At 46.6% G+C, this 26,084-nt stretch overlaps 1 protein-coding gene across 2 annotated transcripts in view; it reads right to left on the bottom strand.

Annotated features, from left to right (window-relative positions):
• Nucleotides 1–26,084, bottom strand: part of Med27 (mediator complex subunit 27) — a 185,458-nt gene that overhangs the window by 101,211 nt on the left and 58,163 nt on the right. For both annotated transcript variants that reach the window (XM_057755561.1, XM_057755560.1), the window contains exon 3: nt 15,783–15,913. In XM_057755561.1, the coding sequence (XP_057611544.1) occupies nt 15,783–15,913 (131 nt within the window). The remainder of the gene's footprint in view (nt 1–15,782; nt 15,914–26,084) is intronic.

The following is a 26,084-nucleotide window of genomic DNA, read 5'->3' as shown; positions in this document are numbered from 1 at the left end:
ATGTGACCTGGTTACTGATGCCAATGAACAACATACTGAGTGGTCAAGACAGGTCACTCCTTGAGGAGGCCTGCTTGGTGGAGCTGATGATCTGACATCTTCTATCCTGGAGGGCTAGCAGTTTGCTCTCACAGGAATGAGACCTATGATGCCAAGACATCACTATGCAAAGATGAGTTACACCTCCTAAGACACAGTTTAACATCGAATCAGGGACCTTTGAAGGATGCTGTGCCTCTGAGGAAGAATACACAGGCCTGGGAGTCAGGGGGAGCCAAGAGAAATGCCCTCTACACTCACAAGAGACTCAGAGCATCTTTTTCCTGAGATTCTGACTCTGTGAAGAGGACTATTGCCCCTAAAAGTAGCACACATCTTGACCGGGGAACGCAAGGAGAGTTCTACTGTATTATGGCATGGCTGTCTCCTGGGTACTCTGCAATCCTAGTCTAAGACTCAATGGGAGCATGGGGTGTCACCATCTTGCCTCAACACTGGCTCTAACAAGCAGGCAGTGGAATGAAGAGGAATTCAGGTGGCATCTAGGGTCACCCACATGGTGTCCCTAGCATACCCACTCATTGTGACTCTAGGTACCTGGTTTTAAGACAGTGACTGGGGCCTCAGGTATGGCAGGAATGCAGCTCTGTACCTCCCTGGGCTAGCACTGCAGCTAAGGGTGAACAGAGCCCAGAACGAATATTAAAGGCGCCAGTGACTACCAAGGACAGATCCAAGAGCAACTGCAGGAGGAGCACTGGGAGGAAAAGCTCTCTAAGTGCACATGGGGAAGGAGAGTAGGACCCTGCAGGTAGACTAAGGCATGTGCTGCACCCATATGATAGACAGCTGACACTCAGCAACTGTGCATCGGTGAAAGCAGCAACATTCACTACTGGTGCTGGGAGAGTGTGCAAGCATGCCACTTCTGGGGCGGGCCAGGGATCAATGACTAGCATTCTGAAACACCACTATATGGGAACAGTATTGAGGCTGAGAAAGACCAGGGTTGGTGGGGTTCCGCCACAGAGTCCTCTTCTAAGACGCTCTTGTGGCAATCTGTGGGGGCATCAGCTCCTTCAGAGCCCACCCCAGCAGCTGGAGCCTCCTGACAGAGTGAGTCCAGATACCAAGGGGCACTCCCTGCCTAGTGCCAGACAGCACTGGTTCCGGACTTTCCCAGGAGGCCAAGGCCCTGTTGGATATAGGGAAACTGTTCTCCCCTGGGCTAGCCTGTTCTTCCCCTTCCTTTCCCAGGCACTGAACCTTAATAAACACACCACACTGCAGCAGCCATGTTTTGTATAGCTAGCAAGTGGAGCTGCTGGAATCTGGAGACTATGGACCAAGTGTGAGCTCCAGTGTGAACACATGTACAGCTGAGGAGAGTGACGGCGCCTACCAGAATGAGTCAGGCACCCTAGGCAGTCACGCTCATTTTCCCTCTATGGCTGACTGGCTTTGGCCAGTGAGCTGTCATCTCATTCCTTGAACTCTAAGGTTATAAATCCAGGCTCATTTGTAGCACAGAAGTATCTGCTCATCCTAGCTGATAAAGTACTGCCTCTGCCAAAAAGCAGTATACACTGGGCAAAGCTCCAGGGCACCAGGAACACTGAAGCCTAAAGCTCTGCAACTGAGGCAACCACACCCTTCCAGCTGCAAAGAGTCAAATCAAAAGCCCCATGTCGAGGAGAGGTTCACAGACAGTTCTCTAGCAAGCATTACCTCCAGGAACAGCAAAACACAGACCTTGCAAAATCCTGAGGAAAGACAGATGTAAGTGCGTTCTAGCCTGGATTAGTCTTACCCAGGAGAAGAAGGGGTGTGGCGGGCTGTCAGCAGTGCTGCTCTGACGACCTCGGGAAAGTTCTCTGCAGCTGGAGTTTCCCTGACACAGGATGAGGGTGGAAGAGACGCCTCCTGGCTCTTCCAGTCTGGGTTTCATGGTGCCCCAAATATGCTTCCTCAATAATACAGACATTCCTTTAGGGTGAGGACAGCTCTGTGTAGTGTCTGCATGTCTGCTGAACAAACTGCATTGGATTAATTGGTCATAGGGGACCTCTAAATTCTAAGTGCTCCTTTGTTAAAAATAAAAATCTGCCAAAAAACCAGTTATTTTGTAAAAAGCCATTCCAGCCCACATACGATGTGGAAAAGTCAGGTTTGTACACAGCCTATGGGGGGTCAGGACTACTTTAACCAACAGCAAGAGGGAGGTGGAAGGAGGAAATATAATTGGTAGCTTCAATTTACTTAACATATTACATAATTTCATTGTTACATTTTTTCTCAGTATGCCCGAGCCTAACCACCTTCCCTATGTGCCACATACGAAGAAAAGCATTCTAGAGTCACTGAGTTTAGAAGCCATGCTCCCAGTACTGCTGCTAATAAGAAAATGTTACTGTAAGCATGGAGAGAATTAGGATGACTTTCTATAGAGCACTGTGATGCCCTGCGAGTCTTTGACGACAAGAAGTCCTCAGATCTACCCACCACATGGGGAGCTGGAAAAGTTGCAGTAGGGAAAGTCCCTAGGGCCAAGAGTCACAGTCCTTCAGAGGTGTACCTGAGCACTGAGCACATTGGGAAAGAGACCTGGGGACATGCATGTCACTGGAGTCTCTCTGCACACTGGGTACAAATGGAAATCTGGCAGCAGCCTGTACTTTGGCAATGTATCCTCCATAGTTCAAGGTCAAGCTGTTTTTTATTTGACCTGAGACCCAAGTCTAGTTACAGAAGGTTAAGGATGAGGTCACTGGGCAACAAGAGAGATGAGATGAGCAGGAGGAATCACTGTTTAGCTGGCCTTCCTCTGGATTACAGGTAAGTTTACTTGCCCCCTATAGCTGACTCAGCACCCAGCATCCAGCATGGACATCAGGCTTTATTTCCTGAATCATAAAAGTGAATGCAAAGTAGAGCTTAGTGCAAACAAACAAGAATAATGTGACTTTAAGCCGGGTGTAGCAGCCCTCGTAACCCCAGCACTCAGGAGGTAGCGGCAGGAGGCTCAACACAAATCTGAGGCCATCTTGATCTACATAGTGAGTTCTAGACCAGCAAGGGGTACAGAGCAGGATGGGTCTTGATAAACGAAATTAAAGCAAACCAAAAGAATAGCAAGAATAGAATGAATTTAACCATCAATGGTTCAAAGATTAAGAAGCGCGCGCACACACACACACACACACACACTGACACAAACATGTCAAACCAAACTTGCTAGAAGCCTATCACCACCACCAGTCACTCCAGACCACAGGTATCACACCCACACAGGAAGATGTCAAGAGCCCGAAGCTAAGGAACAAAAACCACAGGTAAATGTTTAGACCCCTGCACATTTGGTTTCCGCCTATCTCCTCTGAACTTCCCATGGCAGTTGAGGGATGATGTGCACACAGTAGGCACTCAGCAGATAACCACAGAACTGCAATTAATAGTGCTTACAACAGCCCTGTGTTAAAGCCTCTGTGAAGCCTTCACAGGAAAGGCTGAGCTACCTTTCGACCAACCCCAATAGAAGGACTGACCCTTGCCTGCACTTCACCAAGGAAGACCCCTGGGAGTTCAGTCAGCATCACTAGTCATCAGGGACAGGCCTGTGGGAGCCACGGTGAGAGTGGGGAGCACCTGTCCTCTCAATACAACTCTGGAAAACATTCAGAGAAACACTCTGCCTTTTATGAGGAATGGGGAATCTTTTACATTCTGATTAAGAACACACAGCACCCTAGATGGGAAATGGGAGTCATTGGGAAGCTCTGTTATAGCGTTCACCGCAGCCGTCCATCAGGAACACTCAAAATACAGAGGGTACACATCCCATTCTCTCAACCCCTAGGTATAGACACAGTAGAAGAAGTGGTCCAAAGATCCTCAAAGGTTCTTACATCCTTCATATCACCTTTTCTGGACCCCTGTTCCCTGTCACACCATCTCATTTCAAACCTCGACTACTGAGTATCAATTTACTAAAAAGGTAACTGTACATCTACTATGTGACCAAGATACTGAATTCAAAGCCATCACACAGGAAAAATGGAAGCACATGTCTACACAAAGACATGTCGCACCCAAGCAATCCAAATGTCATCATAGATAAAAGACAAATTGTGGAATATTCAGAAGACTATTATACAGTAGCAAGAAGAAATACCCTATACATGAACAATAAGGCTGAATCTCAATGGTAATGCAAAGAAATAAAGACAGATTTTTAAAAAAAGAGGGTACATGCTATATGACTTCATCTACATATAGTTTTAGAAAATGCAAACTAGTATACACAAAGACTGATAAAAGGGTATGGGGCAATATTTGAGGTGGAAAATAATGTTAATCTTCTTAGTTATTGCAAGGAGGTACTTATACATGTTTGTATATATTTCACAATTTAAATACATACAATTTAATCATACGATAAAGCTACTAAAAATGGCTATAAAATACACATCAGATCTAAAATAAGCTAAATTGTCACATGTATACAAATATATACATATACCCACAAAATTTTAAAAATCTAAATTGTATACTTGAGGATTTATGTATTTATGAAAATCACAAGTACCCATAGGGCCGTATAGCATGCCTAGTTATATAGACTATCTGCATGAATAAAATTTATGTATTTTATAAATATATAAACTAGTATAGTGAAGAATTAGAGTGGAACCTTCAGCCTTTCTGAAGTCACAAGCTAAAATGAATGAAGGAGCTGGAAGTAGACGACATGGTGATGTCTCCATGTTCTCCTGAGTTGAACCCAGCTGGCCCCGGCCATGGCCTCAGTGAGCTCTGCAGACTTTTTCCTCACAGTGAATACAAGCTCTGGCAGGTTTTCCAGGTGCACCACCCCTGGAGAACTCAGGTATCAGCAGGAATCCTGGGAGCTGTTAACAGTGGAATGTCTGGGTCTCTCTCCCAAGCGTCCAATGTGGTTTCAGTGGGCAGCTGTGGCTATCTCTGGCTGGCTGGGCCCCTTTTCTTGGGAGCCTGTTCTGCACTCACCGAGTTCTCTGAGTGCCCACACCCCATGCTTCTACATTCAACAACACATCTCCACTGCCTTCACCATGCCTCCAGACTGAAGGAAAACAACTGATTCTTCCCACACTAGACTCAATTGGAGAGATTTATGTCCCAATCAAGCTAGCAATCAGTATGACAGGGGCAGCAAACAGTGCTTCTCGGTTTTACTGCTGAGAACTCCTGTGTGTCCATCCGGCAGTGAGTGCTGGGCTGACTGGAAGGTACCACAAGTCCATTCTACCTTCAGCGACTCCAGCTTCCTGGAACCCAGGCTCACAGAGGGGTTCACCTGGGTTCCTGGTTCACTAGTTCTTCATCACCTCTATGCTACACGGAGACTTCCGTGACTGAAGTCTACGGCTTACTAACGACCAGTGTGGCAGAGAGAGAAACACACCAGGAGATCACAGGAATTACTTTACAGCTCAGGCAGAACAGAAGGATTTCAAAGAGTCTCACTTGCACCCAGCTTTAGTTGGGAACCCTATGGGGTGAAAAGCTAATAATCCCTGGCTCCAGCTCTTCGTTAAGCAAAAGAATTAAACAAATACCCTTTACTTTCAATTACTTTATCATGTCTGCTGTTTGGAAGACCGTACTAAGCAAAATCTAACATATAATGAAGCCATAGCTTTGTTTACCGTGATTCAAACTTGATGCCATGTTTTAAAATAAATGTTTTTAGAAATTAAAATAAAAAGGACCAGCACCTATCTGATGAGCCTTGGGATACCACCCATTCTTTTCTTCTTTTGCCCTGTAATGGCCAGTGATGTAATAGCCACAGCAGACAGCTGTCTTCCTGGATAAAATCACCTTGTAAAGGAGAAATGCAATTAGAGGGCGCAATGAAATATCATTTTAAACTGATTCTGCAGGCTGCCACGTTCCACTCGGGGCTTAATGGCTAGGTTCTTTATTACTGTTTTCTAGTCTATGCGACAGCGCCGTGATTCAGTATCTACAGAGGACACTGAGTTTCTCAGTTCTCTGTCACATGTAGTCCGAGACAAATACATGACAGGGCAGCTGAGAGCAGGGCCAGGACTAGAGCCAGTCACTGAGGGCTGCGGGTGCCCATGAGGTCAACAGGGCAGGGTGTGACACAGCCGTCACCAGAACTCTGCTCTCCCTTGCCACCCCCTATTTGGCTTGTGCATTCCCCTAGATTTTACCTAAAACTGCACTGCTGGCAGCCAGGCCTGCTTCTTCAGACATTATTTTGTTATTGCTGTTGTTGTTGTGGAACAGAACGTTTTATCCTAAAGTTTTCAGATACAGTATCCACAACTTTTCTGTCTGCTCTTTTAGGTACCAGCAGTCAACCACAGTCTGAAACGTCAGATTACCAGTCAGCATCCCAGAACTTGAATTCCAAGAACCCTTACTCAAGTCATGCCAGCAGCCTGGACTTGACAAAGAAGCTGGAAAGGGCTCCCTGTAAGTGAAAAAGCAAAGTTTCCAACTTGATTTTCAAAAATAAAAACAAAAAGATGCTGAGGTTCCTAAGATCTGTGAAACAAGAACCTCAGTCTGAGAAACTGGGAAGAAAATACGCTGCTCCCTGCTGTGGGGAACATGGGAATTAGGCTTCATCACATGGGCACTTAAGGAAAATGTACATGAACGCATGAGCTTCAGTATTCGTGGTTTCCGTTATCTGAACATGTTCTGTAGATAAGGGGCATGGATGTACATATGAATGCAGGCAAGAGTACAGTGTGCCTGACGGTCTAGCAGCACCATCCACAGCAAGATGGTCTCATGACCCCACTCCAACAGCGGTAGGATGCCGACCACAGTACTTGGCAACAGGATGCTGGTGTATTTAAAGTAAATGTGGTCCATCCATCACTCTGCCCGAGATTTGTGAGCACCTAATGATGTGCGTGCCTTGAGAGGAAAGCTTCATCTCTCCCCCTGCTTACAGGAAGTCTTTTCTGTGCCATGATGTTCCTGGCCTGGAGGTTCACACACCTAACCTGTTCTGAGTGAAAAGGACACGTGGGTACATGGAAAACAATAGGTAGGGGTGGGGATCACAGGTCCAGATGGAGGCTGGATGAGAATGGGGCTGGGGATACCAGGCTCCCTGCCACAGGCAGCACCTCTGAGTACAGGGGACCAGAACCCCCGGCTGAAACAGGGAGCAAAGTTCTGCCATATGTCTCAAGTATCACAGTCCCGACAAGCTACAGATCGTGGTCTGTGGCTATTAGTTGAACAGAACACAGTTCTCTCAAGGGAAGAGAAGCGGCTTTTACAACATATATGCTAATGAATCGCAACGATATAGAGCATTTAAAACAAAATGTCCCTATATTTATTCTCCATGGACAGATTTTTGCATTAATATTTATGAGGGATTCCTCGTTTATTTCTCCCAGAGACTTTTCTCCTGCCCAAAGAGAGGGAATAAAAGATAAGTAACATGAACCAATTATCTTTTAAACAGCTACGAAGGACTAGCTTATTCATCTGCAACCTGCCACTTGATTCATCTTCCTAATATACCACTTTCCACACACTGCGTCCTGCTCACCCACCTCAAAGGCCTGCTATTCCACAGTGTGCTAAGGCTGGCCTTTGGGCCCTGTCCTCGCGAAAGGTTCCAAGACCACCTCTGCACCTGCCTCCCACAACCCACTTGGTTCCTGGTCACTTAAACATCCAGTACTTACAGGTACAGTTCACTCCAAGTCCTGGGTACTGGAAACACATGGAAACTGTTTTGTAGGTGTTCTTGGTGAGCTAGACGATGACTCAGTAGTTAAAGTAGCTAGCACATAGCATGAAGACCTGAGTTTGAGCCCTAGCACCTATATAAAAGGCTAGGTATAGTGCTGCATACTTAAAATCGCACCACTGGGGAGAAAGAGACATGAGGATGCCAAGCGCTAACTGACCAGCATCCTAGGAGAGTCATGAGCACTCAGGCCCTGGTAAAAGACCCTGACTTAAACAAACAAGGTAGATACTAGGTGGACAGCTCCTGAAGAACAATACCAGAGACTGAATTCTGCTCTCCATAGGCATGAGTGTGTGTGTGCGCACATGCGCGCACACGCGCACGGTGGGGGGTGGTCTCAGCTTTATCAGCCAGGGAGCCACATATCAGCGTTTGAGATACAGTGGAGTAGCTAGGTGTGGGTGATATGCCAAGGAGAAGCCTGGGCTTGAAGCCTTACTGAGTGAGGAGTGAGGGAGCACTCTTACACAGGAACCACATCACATTTTTACTCCCCCTTAGACACAGACTCAGACTCTTTCCACCTCTACCTGCCAATAACATGAGGACATACGCATAATAACAATGATCATGGGCTTGTCTCTCCTCAAATAGAGACTCTAAAGAACAGGGAGGACATAGAGCCAGAAGGAAGTCTACTCCACACTCTTGGCCTCAAAATACTTTCCAAGTCAATTTCAAAACCAGTGAGAAACAAGCAGGTGTAAACAGCAGCAAAAACAGGGAGTGAAATGTTGCCTGGGATGTTAGGCTTTTACAAGCCAGTGAGCAAGGCTGGCTGGAGAAAGCCTCTGGCCTGCCCTAGTCCCTGGGAGGCTGAATGTCTAGACTTCCTCCAGAAGCTCTGGAGACCAGATGTTGGAGACACAGGAGACTGCTTCGGGCCTGGGTTGAGGTGGCTCTTTAGCCATAGTTATAAACATAGCTGGCTACAGCAGAATTCCCACCAATATCCTCACTTTTGCATGCAAACTGACTAAAAGGAATAGACTGGAAACTGCTGTGTCCACAAGAGAGGGCAGCAGTGGCTGCAGGGTTTGAGATTCCTGTAAAAGGCAACTCTGGCCATCTCAGCGCCGCTCTTCACACTCAGGACATCAAGCAGATGGAGCTACAGCGGGGTTTGCTTGCACGGGTGCCGGAGACCTGAACTCAGCTCCTCGAGCTCATGCAGCAGCTCTCTGCCCTCTGGGCACCTCCATGGCCCACATAAACGCTTTCTGAGGGAGGCTGACGCTCCCATCCAGTCTTGGAGGAGAAAGGCGAAGTCCCGAGTCAGAAGCCCAGGCGTGACGGGCTGAGCTAATAACTGAGCTCAGCGGCAACAGTTATTGGAAACTGATCTCCTCCTTATTAATATAGTCCCGCAATGGAGGAAAAAGATTTCTCCATGTTCTAGAATGCAAACAATGTTTTAATCTTTAATTATATTCTCAATTTCAGCTCTTCTGGAGAACTGCAGCCACCTAGGCCTAGGATTATTTCTTTATTACACAGCCTCTCTGTGGTATTTAATGAATATTGTTACTTAATGCTCGCCAATGGGGGAAAGAAGACTTAGTGAGTTTCCACCTAAGTTTTGAAGACTTTTCCCCAAACTCGGCAAACTTTCATTTGCACGCTTCGCTCCTCTGTGGGACATCAGTACAGGCCAAACACTCGCTCTGCCACAGCCCAGCTCAGGCTGAGCCTGCTGCACGCTGGGAAAAGCCTCCCAACAGAGGGACTGAGCTAGAGTCTATTGACAGTGGCTTTGCTCAGGTCAAGCTAAACTTGGCTCTGATGAAAGGGGATGCAGGGTCAAGTTCCTGTCACCATCAAGGCCAATGAATTAATATAAATTAATCACCACATAACCACAGTCTGACCTCAACAAAATAGTAGTCCGAAAAAAAAGAAAGTTCAAGACATCACTACCACTACCACCACCACTACAAGGATGCAAGCTCTTGGTCACCAGAGAGGACTTTCTAGTAGAGCTTCGCGTCTGTGAGGGGGACAAAGATGGAAAAACAAAACCTCCTCAAATCAGAGAAAGTGGCAACAGACAGCAAGCCATAGGACAGTCTCCCACACAAGCACTGTGTTGCTGGTGATATATCCGTGACCCCAGAAGCTCCACCCACTCATCTTTCTCACCCAGGACACACAAGGCCACTGCCTTGCTCCCTGACTCCTGGTGTCTCACACTAAACAAAAGACAGTGTGAGCCTCTGAGAATGAAGCAAGCATGTGGAACTGCGAGTGGGTGAGCTAGGGAGCCAGAAACATAGTGGAGCAGGAGATGCGCCTCATTTGACTCAGCTCCCAGAGCAACATCAGTGGCTTACAGAAGGCGGCAGTCTGTGTTCAAGCAAGGGTTTAGGAGAGTACCATTATCTCCCTGCCCTGAGTTGATGGCACATCTTTCCAGCACCTGCGGAGCACATGTTTGCCACTGGCAATGCTATTCCTCAAATACACGGGTTGTGAAGACAGCACCCTCGAGGGTCTCAGATAATTCTGAAAACACACAACATGTTGAGGAAGGGCCACAGGAGGTTCAAAGGACATCAAAAAAACACCAGCATCAAGTGGGATAAACACTGATATACACAATGTGAGTGACTCGCAAAAGCTAAGCATTGAGCAAATGGGAAACAGACAGCACATTCTGCATCCATTTGCATGATGTTCTAGAGACAGCATCCGGAGGGAACACCAGAGACCACACGGGGGTTGCAGAGACAAGACTCCAAGAGCTTGGCTGTAAAGCAGAGCTGTGTGACGTGGGAAGGGGGGTTCAGAAACAGGGTTCCTCCAGGAGATGGCTTTAAACAAGCATCTTTACCTACTAACAGGAACAAGCCAAGAAAAGGAAACACTGTCGTATGGGCTGGAACAGGAAGGCTGATGGGGAAACAGTGAAGGACAGGCAACAAGCGGAGAACGGCTTGTTCCTCTCCAAGGAATGCCCTAATGGAATGGAGCTCAGATTCAACAACCGAGATCTTTTCACGAAGGAAAGTGTGGGGAAAGGATGCTCTGACCCAGACAGCGTTTTCAAAAGAACCTTTCAGAGGAACTAGGTTTTCTTCAAATCTAAATGAGGCTGAGGCATCCTGAGTTGGAGCAGAGGACTCTTTTGTCTTTGGCCACTGAAAGCAGGTATGCCATTATAGCTGTGAACCCTTCAGCCTGACAATGTGGATCCAACCTAGCATCCCCTGTTAACAAAGAAGGACACCCAAAACTGCTACTGGGAGTAGCACAGCATAGCTATACTGACATATACTCCTGACATATTAAATACAGATATCCAGAACAAATGAGACAGCCATTCTAGAAGCTAACTTCAATCACAGGGGGCCAATGGGTAATGTTTCCCAGCAACAGGGAGACAGGCTCTTTCAAGATGGACAGCACCTTTTCTGCTAGAGATGCCAGTGAGGAGAACACTCTAGACAGCTGGAGGCAGAGTGCTCAGCAGCGCACTGTGAGCTCCCTCCATTTGGTGGAAACATTTCTATCTCTTTGCAAGCTTTTTGAGGGGTGTGGATGCATCTTTAATCCCAGCACTCACTCATCCTAGGGAACACAGGAGCAATCATGTCTCCAGGTAACTACTGTCCAAGCCACCACATGTGAAGCACATTCTACACCCGTCCCACATTCCTGTTTATGGTGGCTGTACAGGGCGAGTACAGGGGTTGTGAGAGGAAGACACCCAGGAAGCCCCTGGGGCTTTCTTCACTGTTAAAATCCATCCTAGCTTAGAAACCCGAAAGCCTGGCAAAGCTGCTAGGAGGAAAATCTGGTGAGACTTCATGGGATCCATAAGAGGATCCCTTCTAGTACCTGACACAGGAACTCTCTCTTGCTTGGGGACCTGACTATACACACCTACCTACTCTCTCCTTACAGAATACCAAGAACAAACCAAAGTTCAATTCCACAAAAAGTCCAACCTGGGGAACCACTAAGTTTAATCCAGCTTCAGAGTATGGGTGTTCTCAAAGCAGCCATGCATAGCAAAGTCTCATCCAGGATGGAAGATGACTTCCATAACACAGCTAACTTCCATACTCAGTACACTCTAGCAACTCCATACCACGAGGTCAAGTGCAGCTAGGGCAGAATTCCATGCAAATGGCCAGGAGGTGTAGAAGAGAACCACCAGAACCTCAAGTGAGGGATCAGTAGCCCCCATCCCCTTCTTCTGTGATGGAATCCCAACAGCCAACGAGCCTGCTCTCGAGAGTCTCTTGTAGGGTGACTGGGACTACAGAGCTTGTCCGTTACAGGACTTGGCACACGCTCTTATAATGCCTGTGACTTATTTGTTCACCTGTCTCTAGTCTCATCAAAGTCAAGAGGACCCTCGGTCCTCCCTGTCTGATGCACAAAGTGGGACCTTGTGGGCCAGAGTAACCGAACCTGCCTGGGGCTGCTCTCAGCCATCCTTCCCCACAGTGTCTCCACTGGCAACTGGAAGCTTTTAAATCCTGTCCATACGTTTCTCGCCATGTTTTCTCTTATAAAGCATGTCCGTGTCCTCCTGTTGAATGCCATTTAGACTCAGCGACTCATTTCTACTTCAGAAAACGGTGGACAACAGATACTCTGAGACTAAGCTGGAAAAGGACAACCCCCTTCTGGCTCATCCTCTTAGCTGCTTTTGGAGAAGCCAGTGCCATACCCAAGTACACTCAAGAAGCCTGTGATGTGGGAAAGAAACACAACCTCCCGTCATCAGCCAACACCGGCTTGCCTGAGGCTGAACTCTCTCAGAATGTTCTAATGAGACACCAACCAAGGCCATAGTCAGAGGACTCAGCTGGGGTCACTGAGTGGCCTTGGGTTCCTGACCTCAGCTGAGCCCTTAATGACTATGGCCCTAGCCAGTGTCTAAGTAGAACATACTGGAAGACTGAGTCAGATCTGCGTAGGCAAGCCACCCAGAACCCTGACCCAGGATGACAGGACAGAGAACACCACTTATTGCTAACAATAACACTATGTCCAGGAGGAATTTATCTGACAGCATTAGGTAAAGAATAAGTTGAGGATATTGGGGGTGGGGAGACAGGCAGCTAATTAACATAGCAACCTTGATGAATCTGAGTGTTTCATAGGGGGCTCAAAAATTTTTCTTTTTCTGTCTTTCTTTCGTTTTGTTTTATTTTTTTGAGACAAGGTTTCTCTATGTAATGGCTCTGGCTGTCCTGGAACTCACTCTAAAGACCAGGCTGGCCTTGAACTCACAGAGATCTGCCTGCCTCTGCCTCCTGAGTGCTGGGAATTTTCTCAGGAATTTTCTTAAGGACAAAGTGAACTTATGGTGACAATGTATTTATTAATAAGGATGCTGTAATGAGGACCTCCCTGTAGGCAGGCACAGCCATTACACTATTAAGATGTCGGTCTGACAACCTCAGAGAGCACATCATGCGCCTTCTCCATCAGCGACCGTCACAACACACTAGCACAGGGAAGAGGACAAGAGCGCAGTCTGAACCCTTATGGAAAGTTTTCTATGCAAAAATAATTGTGTGTGTGTGTGTTGAAAAAATGTCTAAACAATACCCACCAGACCTTAAAGGGGCTTCCTTGGGACGGCGTGATGTATTTGCTACCTTGGGTTTCTCTTTACATCTATCATACATCTATTAATTACAGCTTTTATTTTTTATTTATTTTTTTAATCTTTTTAAAAATTAATAACTCCAGCAGGCCACCAGTTATGCTGTGTCCTATTCCTAGCCAACATCAAACACAGTGAAGAGCTGAGTGGAGTCTGGATATAGATCCTGCCTACGAGGCAGTAGTTCTATGAAGGGGTTCCAGGAGGCTGAGAGCCCCGAGACGAGAGATATGAGAGAAGAGCAGTCCATCTCCGCAGGAAATGGCTCCAGCGGACAGGAAATCATTCCGCTGCTGTATTCTTAGGACGCTGTTACCACTTCTCACTTTGAAACCAAGTATTTTGAGTGATCTATTATAAGTGTACGGTGACAGTTGTGAATACTCCTCTCTCTCTTTCCCTTTGGCATCTGAACAGTGTCTGTTGATTGCCTCGGTGCTTAAAATAGCTTCTAAGTGTCCTCATAATAGCATGTCACCTGTAAACAGGTTTCAAGCCAATGCAAATTAACAAATGGTGAACAGATGGACCAAGAACTGACTTTTGTCAGGAGAGAGTTAGCAACAAACACTTTTTGGCTTCGGTCTTATGGGACCATTAGAAAGTCTTTCACTTCTTGCCAAACATCTTGCCTCAGTAGACAATCCATGCAGGGAAAATGACAGATTACAAGGCCCATCAGACTTTGGGGAGCTGCGTGCTGAGATATGCAGAGTCACCGAGTCAACACGACGCAACAACAGAGTAACGCTCTGCAAGAAGCTTTCTGCTTCTCAAGTCAGTCTTTTCAAAGACCAGAGCACACATATACACATGCAGCACGTGAAAGCAACCGGGAGACTGCTGCTTGCTCGTGCTCGTCTTGTCTGGCAGATGCAGACTGTAAGAGGGTCCGCTGAACATGGAGACACCTGTGGACATGTGCCTGCTGCTGGAAAGAGCCCAGTGACCTTCCGCAGCCCTTCTCTTTCCTCATTCTGTGCTGTAGGGCACGGCCAGCTGAGTCCTTGTTTGACCACTCTATTTAAGCAGGCCTCTCCTCCCCACTTTACTCCTATTCATTCTTTTCCTAGCATTAATTAGAACTGGAAACCATGGTGTTGGAGGCCATCTTGCTCGTACTTACTGCCTCAAGAACTGGAACCTTGCCTGGCACATAGTAGGCACAAGTATTTGCTAACCAGACAAAACCAGTGAGCTCGTGAATAAAGGTGAAGACGCACATCTTGTGTGCAAACGATCCTTCGAGTAGTCAATGGAAAGATTCAGCTCACAGCCAAGGGCAGGAGAAAAGGAGAGGGTAAAGAATGATGGTGTGGGAACCATCTGAACACACACAGTCTCTGGGAGTGTGCACACTGGGAGAGAACCTACCAGCAAGGCCTCTCAGCATGCAGCTTGCCGGCCAAGTTGGTGAACCAACTGAGATGACAAATATTATACCAAGTAGAAAATAAGACATTCATGCCCCTCCCCCGAGTCTAGGGAAACAGCTCAGTGGAAAAGGACATCCTTGGCAGGCACAAGGCCCTGGGTCCAATCCCCCTGTACACACTTGTGTTCATGTGTGCATGCACACACACAGAAATAGTTCAAATGACAGTGTATGATTTTACTTAAATAAAGTTCAAGGACTGGAAAATTGTGGGGTTTTGTTGTTGCTGTTCTTACAGATTTTTGCTTTTGTTTTGTTTTTTAGGCAGGATCTTACTATATAGCCCAAGGTAGCCTTAAACAGAGATCCTCCTGCTCCAGCTTCCCATGTGCTGGGACTCACAGGCAAAGGCCACCACACCAGGCTAAAATGAACTGTTTGAAGAAGTGGGAAGAGTACTCAGCATAGGGTTAAAAGCAGCTTGGGTACAGACTGGGACCTGAGGACTCTCCTAGGGTTCTGGAATTGGTAGCTACAGGGATGTCCACAGGAGAAGAAAAACACCATGTGGTCTGCTGTGCCTATTATCCCTGCTAGTGAGGAAGCAGGAGCACATGTTACTAGGAGAAGGCAGCAGCCAGTCCAGCTCCAATGCTACCCCAGCTTAAGCATGCACTCTGGGCCTGTGCTCACCAGAATGCACTCAGGCCGGCTCTACTCGTGTTCTGGCAGCTTCAGGACGGGGCTGAGGAAATAGGAAGATAGAAGGCATCTAAAACTTCCAGCTGCAAAGTTACATGCTAGACACGACAACTAGGAACTGTGTCACAGCTGCTCCTTAGACAAGCTAAGCTTTCTAGTCCTGCTAGAGTCCTTCAAAAGGAAGACACTGTGTGGAAGGAAAACAAAACCTTCCTACCAGCTACAAAAGAGCACAACGTAAAGTTCATGCCGGTGGAAATCCAGCTCCCCACAAACCCTTCACTCACTGAGGCGGTAGAACCAGAGTGGTTGGCTGGGCCTTCGGTCTCCTCTTGGCAGACACACCCATTTGATTTGCAGAGCGCTTCAAGGACTGTTGATTCAAAAGGCCAGATGCTAGACCTGCATGGTACTGCAGCTGCAGAGACAAGAGGGAAAGAACAGCCCATCAGTGCAGGGCAGCAGGCATTAGACTATCAATCCCAGGTCATTCTGTCGCAGTACACATTGTAAGCTATTTCAGCTACTGCTGCTAACACTATGTTGCAAGGAATTTATTTCTAAAGTGAGGATTAGATGAAGACAAAAAGAGGCAAAGTTGTTCTTCATGGCAATAATGCACCAATGAAAACGAACATAAGTGGTTAAAATATCAAAGGGCTCCACAGCACCACTGCACTGATAGAGAAAGGAAGTTGCACTGTGAACCAAGAGACAATGCAGCATGCATTTCTAAATACCAGCAGCACTGGGGAGATGTGGCTGTGGGAAGTCACCCAGGTGTTTGATGGGGTAGTCTGAAAGTCTGTGTCATGTTGCTAAGATATGGACAATCTTCCCAGCGACAAAGTTAGTTCAGGGAACTCTTGCTTGTAATGAAAACTATAAAACTGATCCAGGACTGCGGTTAAGCCAGGACCTCAACCCGGCTGGTCACACAGGCTGGAACCTTTCTCTGGAGTCATCTTTCCTGTTGGTGACGACAGTATCAGTTTCTGGATAAAAGTCAGCTCAGGACTCAATCTGCTAACAACCTATAAAACAGGCCCTGCTCCTGGAGGGAATGGCGGAGACAGTAATTTCATTTCCACTCACATGCCACCGAACAGTGAGGCAGAGGAAGCTGCATACATGATGTGGGCTCAGGGCCAGCAAGCATCCTTTGCTTTACTTCTGGACAAACTGCTGAGCTTGAGGTTACCTAAGAGATCATTTCACTCACTGTGGTATTTTTGTCTTCTCTGGAGGAGAAAAATAGTACTGCCTAGTTCTAACCAAACAACTTAGAGCAGAAACCACCTCCTAGCTTTTAGTTTGTGTAAAGTACAATGCACACATTTTAAGAGATCAGCAGTTCTCAACCTGGGGGTCAAACGGCCCTTTCACGGGGGTCGCCTAAGACCATTGGAAAACACAGATATTTACATTACAATTCATAACAGTGGCAAAATTACTGTTATGAAGTAGCAATGAAAATAATTTTATGATGGGGGGGTCACCAAAATGAGAAACTATGTTAAAGGGTTGCAGGAAAGGTTGAGAACCACTGCTCTAGACACGGGCATAGATCTGTGTGACCAATACCCCACTCAAGACACAAAGACTCCCCAACACTGCAGAAAGCTCCTTGGTACCCCACCCAGACCCCCAACTTTGGCCATTCCAACATTTGGATTGAAAACAACTTGCCTGTCTCACACACTGCCAAATGAAGCACAGCTCTTGACATATGACAGTAACCTCCCTCTGCTTTTATAGTGTAGATTCTAAGAACTGTCGTCAATCTCTTCACAATAAAATTAACCTTGACAGGTATCCCAATCCCGAACAGACATACACAAACACTCAGGTGTGCAAATGCTAAGCTAAGAATCTGGACAAGATCATTTCTTACAAACGATATGTTCTTCCTCTCCTCTCAAATGATGCAAGGTCTTTCAAATATATATTTAGAATTAACTAAACATACAAATAGTAACTCATTCTGAATCAATTTCTTCCCGATTACTTCTCCGAGGCATGGATTTTCTTTGCTGAGTCAGCCGTATTACAGCTTGTGGTAATGAAATGGTGACCACCATATATAAAGGCCTGCACCAGGATGCAAAGGGCAATAATGCGCAGAAAAACAAATAGCTTCACCTAATGTCACTGGGCTGCACGCAGAGAGAAAACAAAGACGATTGAAATGATCTGCTCCTGCAAGAGGCTATAAAAGAGAAGCTAGCTACTCGGTGACCCAGTAAGGTGGAAATGGCTATGTTTGGAGCATCCACATTGCTTCATCACAGATGCTTGATTTACCTGGTGGATCTTCTGGGGAGTCTATGGCCACATGCACAGGACAAAGACAGATGGCCTTCATGATAAAGGTGGAGAGGAACATGGCTTGGCTCTAACAACTCATCTTAGACCAATGAATTTTGCTCAGATTTGGTTTTCTCCTACAGATTCCTTAAATGGGAAATCAATGGGAGCACGGGACAGCACAAGTTTGAAAGACAATGTTTCAAAACGTCAGCTGCTGGGGCTTCGATCTTCCCCAGCAGATCTGCAGTGAGAGCAATAAGCACGGCCTTTCTGGGATGCAGGGAGACAGCTTGGCAGGGCCCTCCTGGCCCAAGGAGCCCTCTCTCTCTGCCTCTGGCTCTCCATCTTCTTTGTCCACGCAGGCTCGGCCGATCCAGCCCTGCTGACTTTCCAAGGCAGAGCCCTGCTAACTATGCAGAGTGGCAACGGGATTTTGCCCACCTGCATCGTTTTGATCATTTGCTAGAACAAACAAAAACCAAAACAGCAGAGCTGCATGCTGACTGTCCCTCGCAGTGGTCCTGTGAAGCCTCTCCATCGCGGTGGCCCTCAGCATGCAGGGCAGCTCCACAGCACACGTAGGTGAAAGAACTTTCGTTCTTCCAAAACAAAACCTGCCCTCGCAAGCTGACTCATAATGATTAAGTGACATTTGTTAATCATATATAAGATCCCGGTTTCCAGGAACATGGCTCCAACTGTCAAGATCTATAAGGGGCCATTAAATATTAACTGAACCACTTTTATAATGGGCGAAAAGGTCAAAGTTAATAAAACTGACAGGCAGTTCCTGTCCAACTGGATTTATACATTATTTAAGCACCAAACACTTCATTCCATGGAACACTGTTTAGATCTGAAAAGACTCTTGGAAAATGCCTACCCAGCCTATGGTTCTGAAGCAGAAGGGGGCTCAGAGCGAATCCACATACAACATTAAGAATATATTCTGCCACAAAATGCTGCCATAAATTTTCAGTTATAGGTTCTATAATGTTTTCCATAAAAACATATTTCAATAAGCATACTCCCTTTCAAATGTCTGAGACACGTTAACAGCTCCATCTAAGAGAAGCCACTTGTCAAAGTTCTAATGTGATGCCTCCACGCAGGGTCATTTCTCCACTAACACGGAGGAACATCAAAGAGGCAAGAAACAAAAGTCTGGCCTCAACCCTTCCACACCCAACCACTGTGATGAGAGAGCTTATATTACACATGGGGTCTTCACGTACCATGGAACTACAAGCCCCATAGACACAGCAACTCAGCCTGCTCTCTGGGGTTGAGGATACTCCAGCTAGGACTTCACCATGAATTCATTTCAGCCTTCTACCTTCTACGAATGACCTAGGATCATTCTATCAGGTCTCAACTTAAAGCCCTGTCTAATCAATTGTATCTGCTAATCACCTCTATATCTGGGAAAATTTCAACAACTTATCATTATCTGAGGAAAGGCCAATCAGAATTAGGGAAACCTTGATGGTAACTAATTGTAAATAATGCTGAGATTCACTGCCTGTGGAAGAAGCTCAGAGGTCCAGGAGACTGAGCCTGTACAAGCATCCTCTGGGGAGATGCTCCTGGGCTTTACTGCCAGGAAAGCCTGTGGCTATGCACCCCACACCCTCTCCAGAAGAGCCAGGAGGGTACGACTCCAGCATGAAGGCAGTGAAGCAATACCACCTCCCTAATATTTATACAACAGGTGCTCCATGAGGAGACAGAAACACACCCTCCCCCAAAATATTATGGCCCCACCAAAGTCCAGCCTGAGAACCATGAGTTTATTGGGTGTACAGAGCATAGGTGAGGGGTTCTTACAGAAGTGTATGCAACCCCAAAGCAGCTGCACCTCTCACCCCAGCAGGCGATGATGAGAGACCTATAACTGTATAGGTGAGATCCCCCTTTCGGTTAACCTTCCATGCTGCATCCGCTCCCTAGATCACGATTGTCATGTGCAGAATTACGTAAAGTGGGCTCGGAGGTGCAGGAGGGAGCAGCCAGAATCCCAGGTGAGGGTCCAGTGACTCTCCCACCTTTTCAATGAGGAAATGTCAACAGCCTCTTGCAAGCAGTCACAGCTGCTCTGGTCAAAGCCAAGGCTATTACACTTGGAGCACAGCACTCTGTCAGCTTTACTCAACCTCTTCCTCGGGGTGGTCTAGTCTCACAGAGCCTTCTTTAAGGGACCTGGATCACCGGAGTCAAAGTTCTGTGGGCTTGAGCATGCTCTGAATTACAAAGAGTAGCAATACTGAAAGGGTATTTAACAAAGAAAAATGATTAAGACAGGATTTCATGACAAGTTTCTGGCCAATATCCAAGTGTTTAGAAAACTCAATGGGGGCTAGAGGGGTTAGGAGGCTCAGAGGTTAAGAGCACTGGCTGCTCTTCCAAAGGTCCTGAGTTCAATTTCGAGCAACCACATGGTGGTTCACAACCATCTGTAATGAGATCTGGTGCTCTTTTCTGTCATGCATGCATACATGCAGACAGAGCATTGTATACATACTAAATAAATACATTTTTTTAAAAAAAAACAGAAAAGAAAGAAAGAAAACCCAGTGAGCCTTCAGTTTAGTTCTCTGCATGCTTGAATCTTCCCTGCTGCTCTGATGGCTTCTACCATCTCCAAAATAAGGAAAATGCTTTGTAGTGGTCCAAGAATGAGAAGGAAATACCTTGGTCTGCCCAAGTTCAATGCACTAATTAAGCCAAGGCCCTTGGGGTCCAGGGCCACAGCATTTCTCCATGTCCAGCATCTTTCTACCGTGCCATATAGCCTGAAGCCCACATTAAGAGAATATGACATTCAAAAAAAAAAAAAAATCTGAAAACTTAAAGCCAAATCAATCAAGCTTTGATTTTATTTCCCTCTCAAGGATTCACCCAATCTTTAAACAGAGAGGCCAACACTTGGCCTGCTGGGAGGATTTATTCACTTCACAAATCATTTACCTGGATGATGCTAAGACGAGCAAACATATAAGCACGTCAGAATGGGCTAGGCTAGGACTAAGGCACAGGCAGACAGACAGGAGGACATGAAGCCTCACAGTCCCCTCTGGCCCTTCCCCAAGCACACAACTGTTATTATCCTGGGATTTGGACTCAGGAAAGGCAGTCTTGTTTCTCGGTTCAAGAGCATGGTTCTCACCCAAGAAACGTTTCTTGAAGGAATAGTATGTATGCTGTTGGTTCCCCCATACTGCCCATGTCCAGGACCACTCACTATACAAAGGGGCTGCTTGCTTTTCTGTCAGTGGACAAGCAGATGGGCCACTTAGTGAGATGACTATGGCCTGGCCTGGCACTGTCGCCAGCCTGGAAATCAGACACTGCTCTTACTAAAGACTTGAGACTTGAGGAGAAAGAAAGAGTCCTTGCTGTATTTCACAGACATCACTAGCCCAAAGGTCCATCAACAACAAATGAACGAACGGATGAATGAATAAGTCTCTCCAAGTAACGAACACACCAAACCCAGAGTCAAAATCTAAGCAAATACTTTATAGATCGATCCACTGTCCCCGAGTCAAATGCCATCTTACACACTGCGACACATGCCTGCAACATGGGTGAACACAGATCCACTGTCTGAGTCAGATGCTACTTCACACACTGGGACACATGCCTGCAACATGGGTAAACAGAGCTAATTTGAGATTTTCATACAGTCATATTTCCCCAAACCATTAAATTTCAACTGGAACTGAAAGCCAGGAATACTTCATCACAGCGTTGAGTAGCAAAGACCTTTGGCCCTCATTACTGCAGCAGCTTAGCTTCCTGCTAATGAGACAGCGCAGCATCTCTGTGAAGCTCAGCTCCTTCTGAGCCCAACTCTAGGCAGAGAGCGGGAAGCTTGCCTGGCATTGTCTGCACCAAAGAAAACAACTACAGAAAAACACCATAAATCTAATTGTTCTGCTTGGGCTTCAATCTAAATATCAGACAATGGCATTAGCGTCAGCTGCCCTTTTATCTCATGGCATTCCTTTCAAACAGTAAGCCGTTGAGTTGAGCTTTTATAGGTAAATAATCTTTTTACTTGGTCAAAACAGCATCAATAAACCATAAGAATGAGGCCTCCAATTTACTTGCCTATTTGTTCTCCACCGGGCAGCTGGGACTCAGGCCCTCCAATTACTCCTGAAGCAGGGCTGTGCTTCCTGCTCAACTGTGGCACTGTGCATGATGTGCTAACTGCCATGTGGGTTTCTTCCCGATGTATTAATGCATGGACCTGCTCTACTAGTGCTTTCTGGAGTTCACACCTTTATTAATAGGCCATTCTCCCCACCTGCTCCTATTCACACCACAGCTGTATGCACACAATCACACATCAAAATGTCAATCAGCGAGGGGAGAAATCACTCATGTAGTTGAGCATTCACAGGAACAAAACAAACCGAACACAGCTAAACTGAAGGTAGAGCCATCACAGGGATAACATTTGTACAGGAAGGCAGGAGGCAATCAGGCAAAAAAGGGAAGATAAGCAGACTTCTAAATAAAAATGGACAAGGGAAGTAGGACAAGGTGTCTCCTTGCGTGTCACACTAGGCTTTCATCCCAGGAGCCACACAGGGGTCACAAAGAGTGAATGGGCTGATGTTTTTGTCACTCTAGTCTACTTCAGTACCAAGAAGTAACGACCTTAGATGAAGACTGACATTAGATGAGGTCAAAGTGAAACCCTGGGAAAGGACTACTGCTTAGAAAAGAATATATCACGAAAGAGGCCAGCAGCATACAAAAGAGAATGTCCTCACTGAACATCCGACTGTGGAGACTTTGATCTTGGACTCTGCAGCTTCTAAAACTATAAGAAACATATGTTGTCTGGGACATTATTGCATTACAGTTTATGACAGCAGCTTGAACTACAATGTCATAGCAACACTTGAGATGCAACCAGGAAGCAGAAATAGAACCAAAGCAACATTGACAGTGCCAAATCGAGAATATTACACAGGGGACAGAAGTGAAATGGTACCCTCCAAAGAGCAGCATGATGGACCTGTGTGTCTGTAATCCTCTTGGAGGAATAGCATGGTGCCTGAGTGCCCGTGGTCCTCTCGGAGGAATAGCATGGTGGGCCTGTGTGCCCGTGGGTCTCTCAGAGGAGCAGTATGGTGGGTCTGTGTGCCCGTGGGTCTCTCAGAGGAGCAGTATGGTGGGTCTGTGTGCCCGTGGGCCTCTCGGAGGAGGAAGTCCATTATGTCAGTAGCTATGCTTACACTACCCCAGAAGAACGACCTGTTTACATCCAACACTCCTGTACCCAGTAAACCACAATGTACACTTCCCTTTCCTTGTTACTGCCCAATGATAAAAGCAGTTGGGAAGAATGAAGCACCTAGAATTACTTCTGTGCTGCCAGAAATCAAAGTTCTGGTTTCTGATCAACAGTCTACAAAGCAAGGCTAGAGTTATACCTATGGTTCCTTCATTACTGGAACACTATGATACTATAAAGATTTCTCTGGCTGACAAGATGGTTTGTCAAGTAAAGGTACCTTCCACCAAACCTGATGACCTGAGTTGATCCCTGAAACCCACATGGTAAAAGGAAAGAAGTGATTCTTTCAACCTGTCCTCTGACCTTCACACATACACATGCACACACACAAATAAAACAATAACAACAGGACTGGAGAGATGGCTCAGTGGTTAAGAGCATTGCCTGCTCTTCCAAACGTCCTGAGTTCAATTCCCGGCAACCACATGGTGGCTCACAACCATCTGTAATGAGGTCTGGTGCCCTTTTCTGGCCTGCAGACATACACATAGACAGAATATTGTATACATAACAAATAAATATTTATAAAAAAAACAATAACAACAAATAGCCCCCTATTTAAAAAAAAATCTGAGTATGGCTTCCTACTGCAAAAATCCATGCTTGCGAATTTAAGTCCACTTGTGATGGAACCATTTCACTGTTCTTCAGGTCTACAGTTAAAGTTAGTTGGGGGCTGGGTTACTTGACAGGTACTCCAATGCAAACCGACAGATGGAAGTTCGACTGAGAAATGAGTAAAATGGGAACCAGGGCACCTCTGGATCCCAGTCCCAGACACTAAGACTCAGCACTGGCTGTCTGACAAGTTCTATAAAGTAGGAAACATGAGTTCTAAAAGATTACCAATCTAATGAAAATAAGGGTGTGATTAGATCATTATAGATTTCTCTTCTCACAGGTAGCCAGAGAAGGGATGGCTCCCTGGGAGAGAAAAATGAGTCTTCTACAGCTGCTGCTGCATTTGTACTTCGCTGTGGAAATTATTAAACTCCCCTAGCTTCCCGGTCGTGAAACGCTTGCTTCTGAGGTAAGTGCCAATTCAGTGCCATGACTGGCAATTCCCCTGCTCTCCCCACCTTCCCCATTAAACAGTATTCTGCTGGGGAGGCAAATGGCTGCCAGCCAGGGGCTTGACCTACCTTCTCCAGCCTCTGTTTACCAGAGGAAGAATTGGGGGGAAAAGGGCCGTGCAGAGAAAACACACATGAGCTGGGGTGCAGCTCAGTGTTACAATGTTACAGCATGTGCTTACCATGCATGATGCCCTGGATTCAACCACAGTACATGGGAGCAGGAGGATACAAATGGAATAAAGAAGGAGCCAGAGAACCACTGGCTTGCAAAGACCTATGTCAGAACAGGCAGAGAGCAAGAGTGGAAGGAAAGCTAGACCGACCCTTAGTTTGGAGGCCAGCAAGACCTCCAAAAGCACCTTTTTATTGATCCTTTTGATAGCTGCACCGTCTCTTCAAGGTAGAGGAGTCATGGCTAGTGGCCGGGGTTATGAGGAGGCAGTGGTCCAACAGCAAAGGCAGAGCTTGGCAATGTGGCCCAATGGGAAGGAGACAGAGCCCGACAGTCAAGGATCCTGAGTTTCTCCTTCAACATGTATTTATCAGCCCACTGTGAACAACAATGTTCATCTAGAGGGATCAGGAGTTGTCTTTATGTCGACTGAACCACACATGACCCATGTAGGTTGGTAGACTTCACAGTTTCCTACTTCCAAGTTCTGTGGAAAGTGGCAGTGCCGGAGGAAGGAGGCCAGGAAAGTCGAAGGATGAAGTGGTAAGATGTGGACAGAGTCTCAAGCCCGGCACATTGCAAACAGGGAGAGACCAGAGCTGCTCTCCACATCCATTCTTAGCTCTGTAAAGAGACCAGAGCTGTCCAATCCCACTGACAGCTGAGCACTCTCAGTCAAGTACTGCCACCCTGACCACCGCGGATAACAAACTGGGAGGATGGGGGAAAGGAGAAGATGCGCCTGCTAGCTGTACTAAGAAGGAAATATAACTTAGAATTCTCCTCATACTGTGGAGGAAGACAGTCTGGTGGGCAGAGATGTCTCCTGGCCCATCTTGAGTGAACCTCTCACTAACAAGAAGGATGACTATGCGGGGCCTCAGATACACTGGAGCACACTAAATGAAAGACAACCTGAGGATCAGGTAGGAATCACCTTCTAATAGACTGTCCAGACTGTTCTTTTTAATCTGCACTCAACCTAAATGCCTGGCATGTTAGCTCAGTCTTGATGTGTTAAGCCACCAAGCTAGGAGGCACAAAGTTCTCTGCACAAATGTCCTCTGTACTTCTGTCTGGTGGGGCCAGACCAGAGTCTCCTTCCACACAGCCCTCCCACAGGACCATTTTCTTTGTGGGACTGCTGAGGGTTCTCGCTGGCTTCAGTTTGGGTTTGGTTTGGTGATGCCCAGGACTGAACCCAGGGCCTGTGCGTGGCTGGCAAGTGAGTGCTGCAGCGCTGAGTGGTGGGCCAGGATCGCTGCCGTCTACACAGAAGGAACAGGAGCAGACAGCTGTCAGCCGAGGTGCTAGAACCTTCCCACACAGAACACAGGGCTGTCATTTTTTTTTTCTTTTCACCCTTGGAAGCAAAAATAGTCAAGCAGTAGGGATGTTTTTGGATCAAAACAAGCAACAGATCAGAGTGAATATCCTATTGACCAGTCAATAGGATCCAGGCAGAGAACAATTTTTAGATTCTGAGAATGTGGGTGTGTAATCATCTGTCCTGATACATGCCAGAGACCCTCTACAGCCTGTGCCTTGGGACCACAGGTTCATCAGTTCGTTCCCCAAAGCCTCGTCTCAACCCTGCGCAGCTGCTCTAGAAGAAATCTGGGCCTCATCCTCGGGTCCTCAGAGTTGGTGAGTGGTAAGCACATATAGAGGGCCAAGCATGGCTGGCATCGAGTATATACCTGAAATATGTTAGCCA

The sequence above is a fragment of the Chionomys nivalis genome, chromosome 22 (genome assembly GCF_950005125.1).
Source record: "Chionomys nivalis chromosome 22, mChiNiv1.1, whole genome shotgun sequence".
Taxonomy (NCBI): Eukaryota; Metazoa; Chordata; class Mammalia; order Rodentia; family Cricetidae; genus Chionomys; species Chionomys nivalis.
The sequence above is the reverse complement of the archived record's forward strand: the minus strand, read 5'-3'. Positions and strand labels throughout refer to the sequence as shown.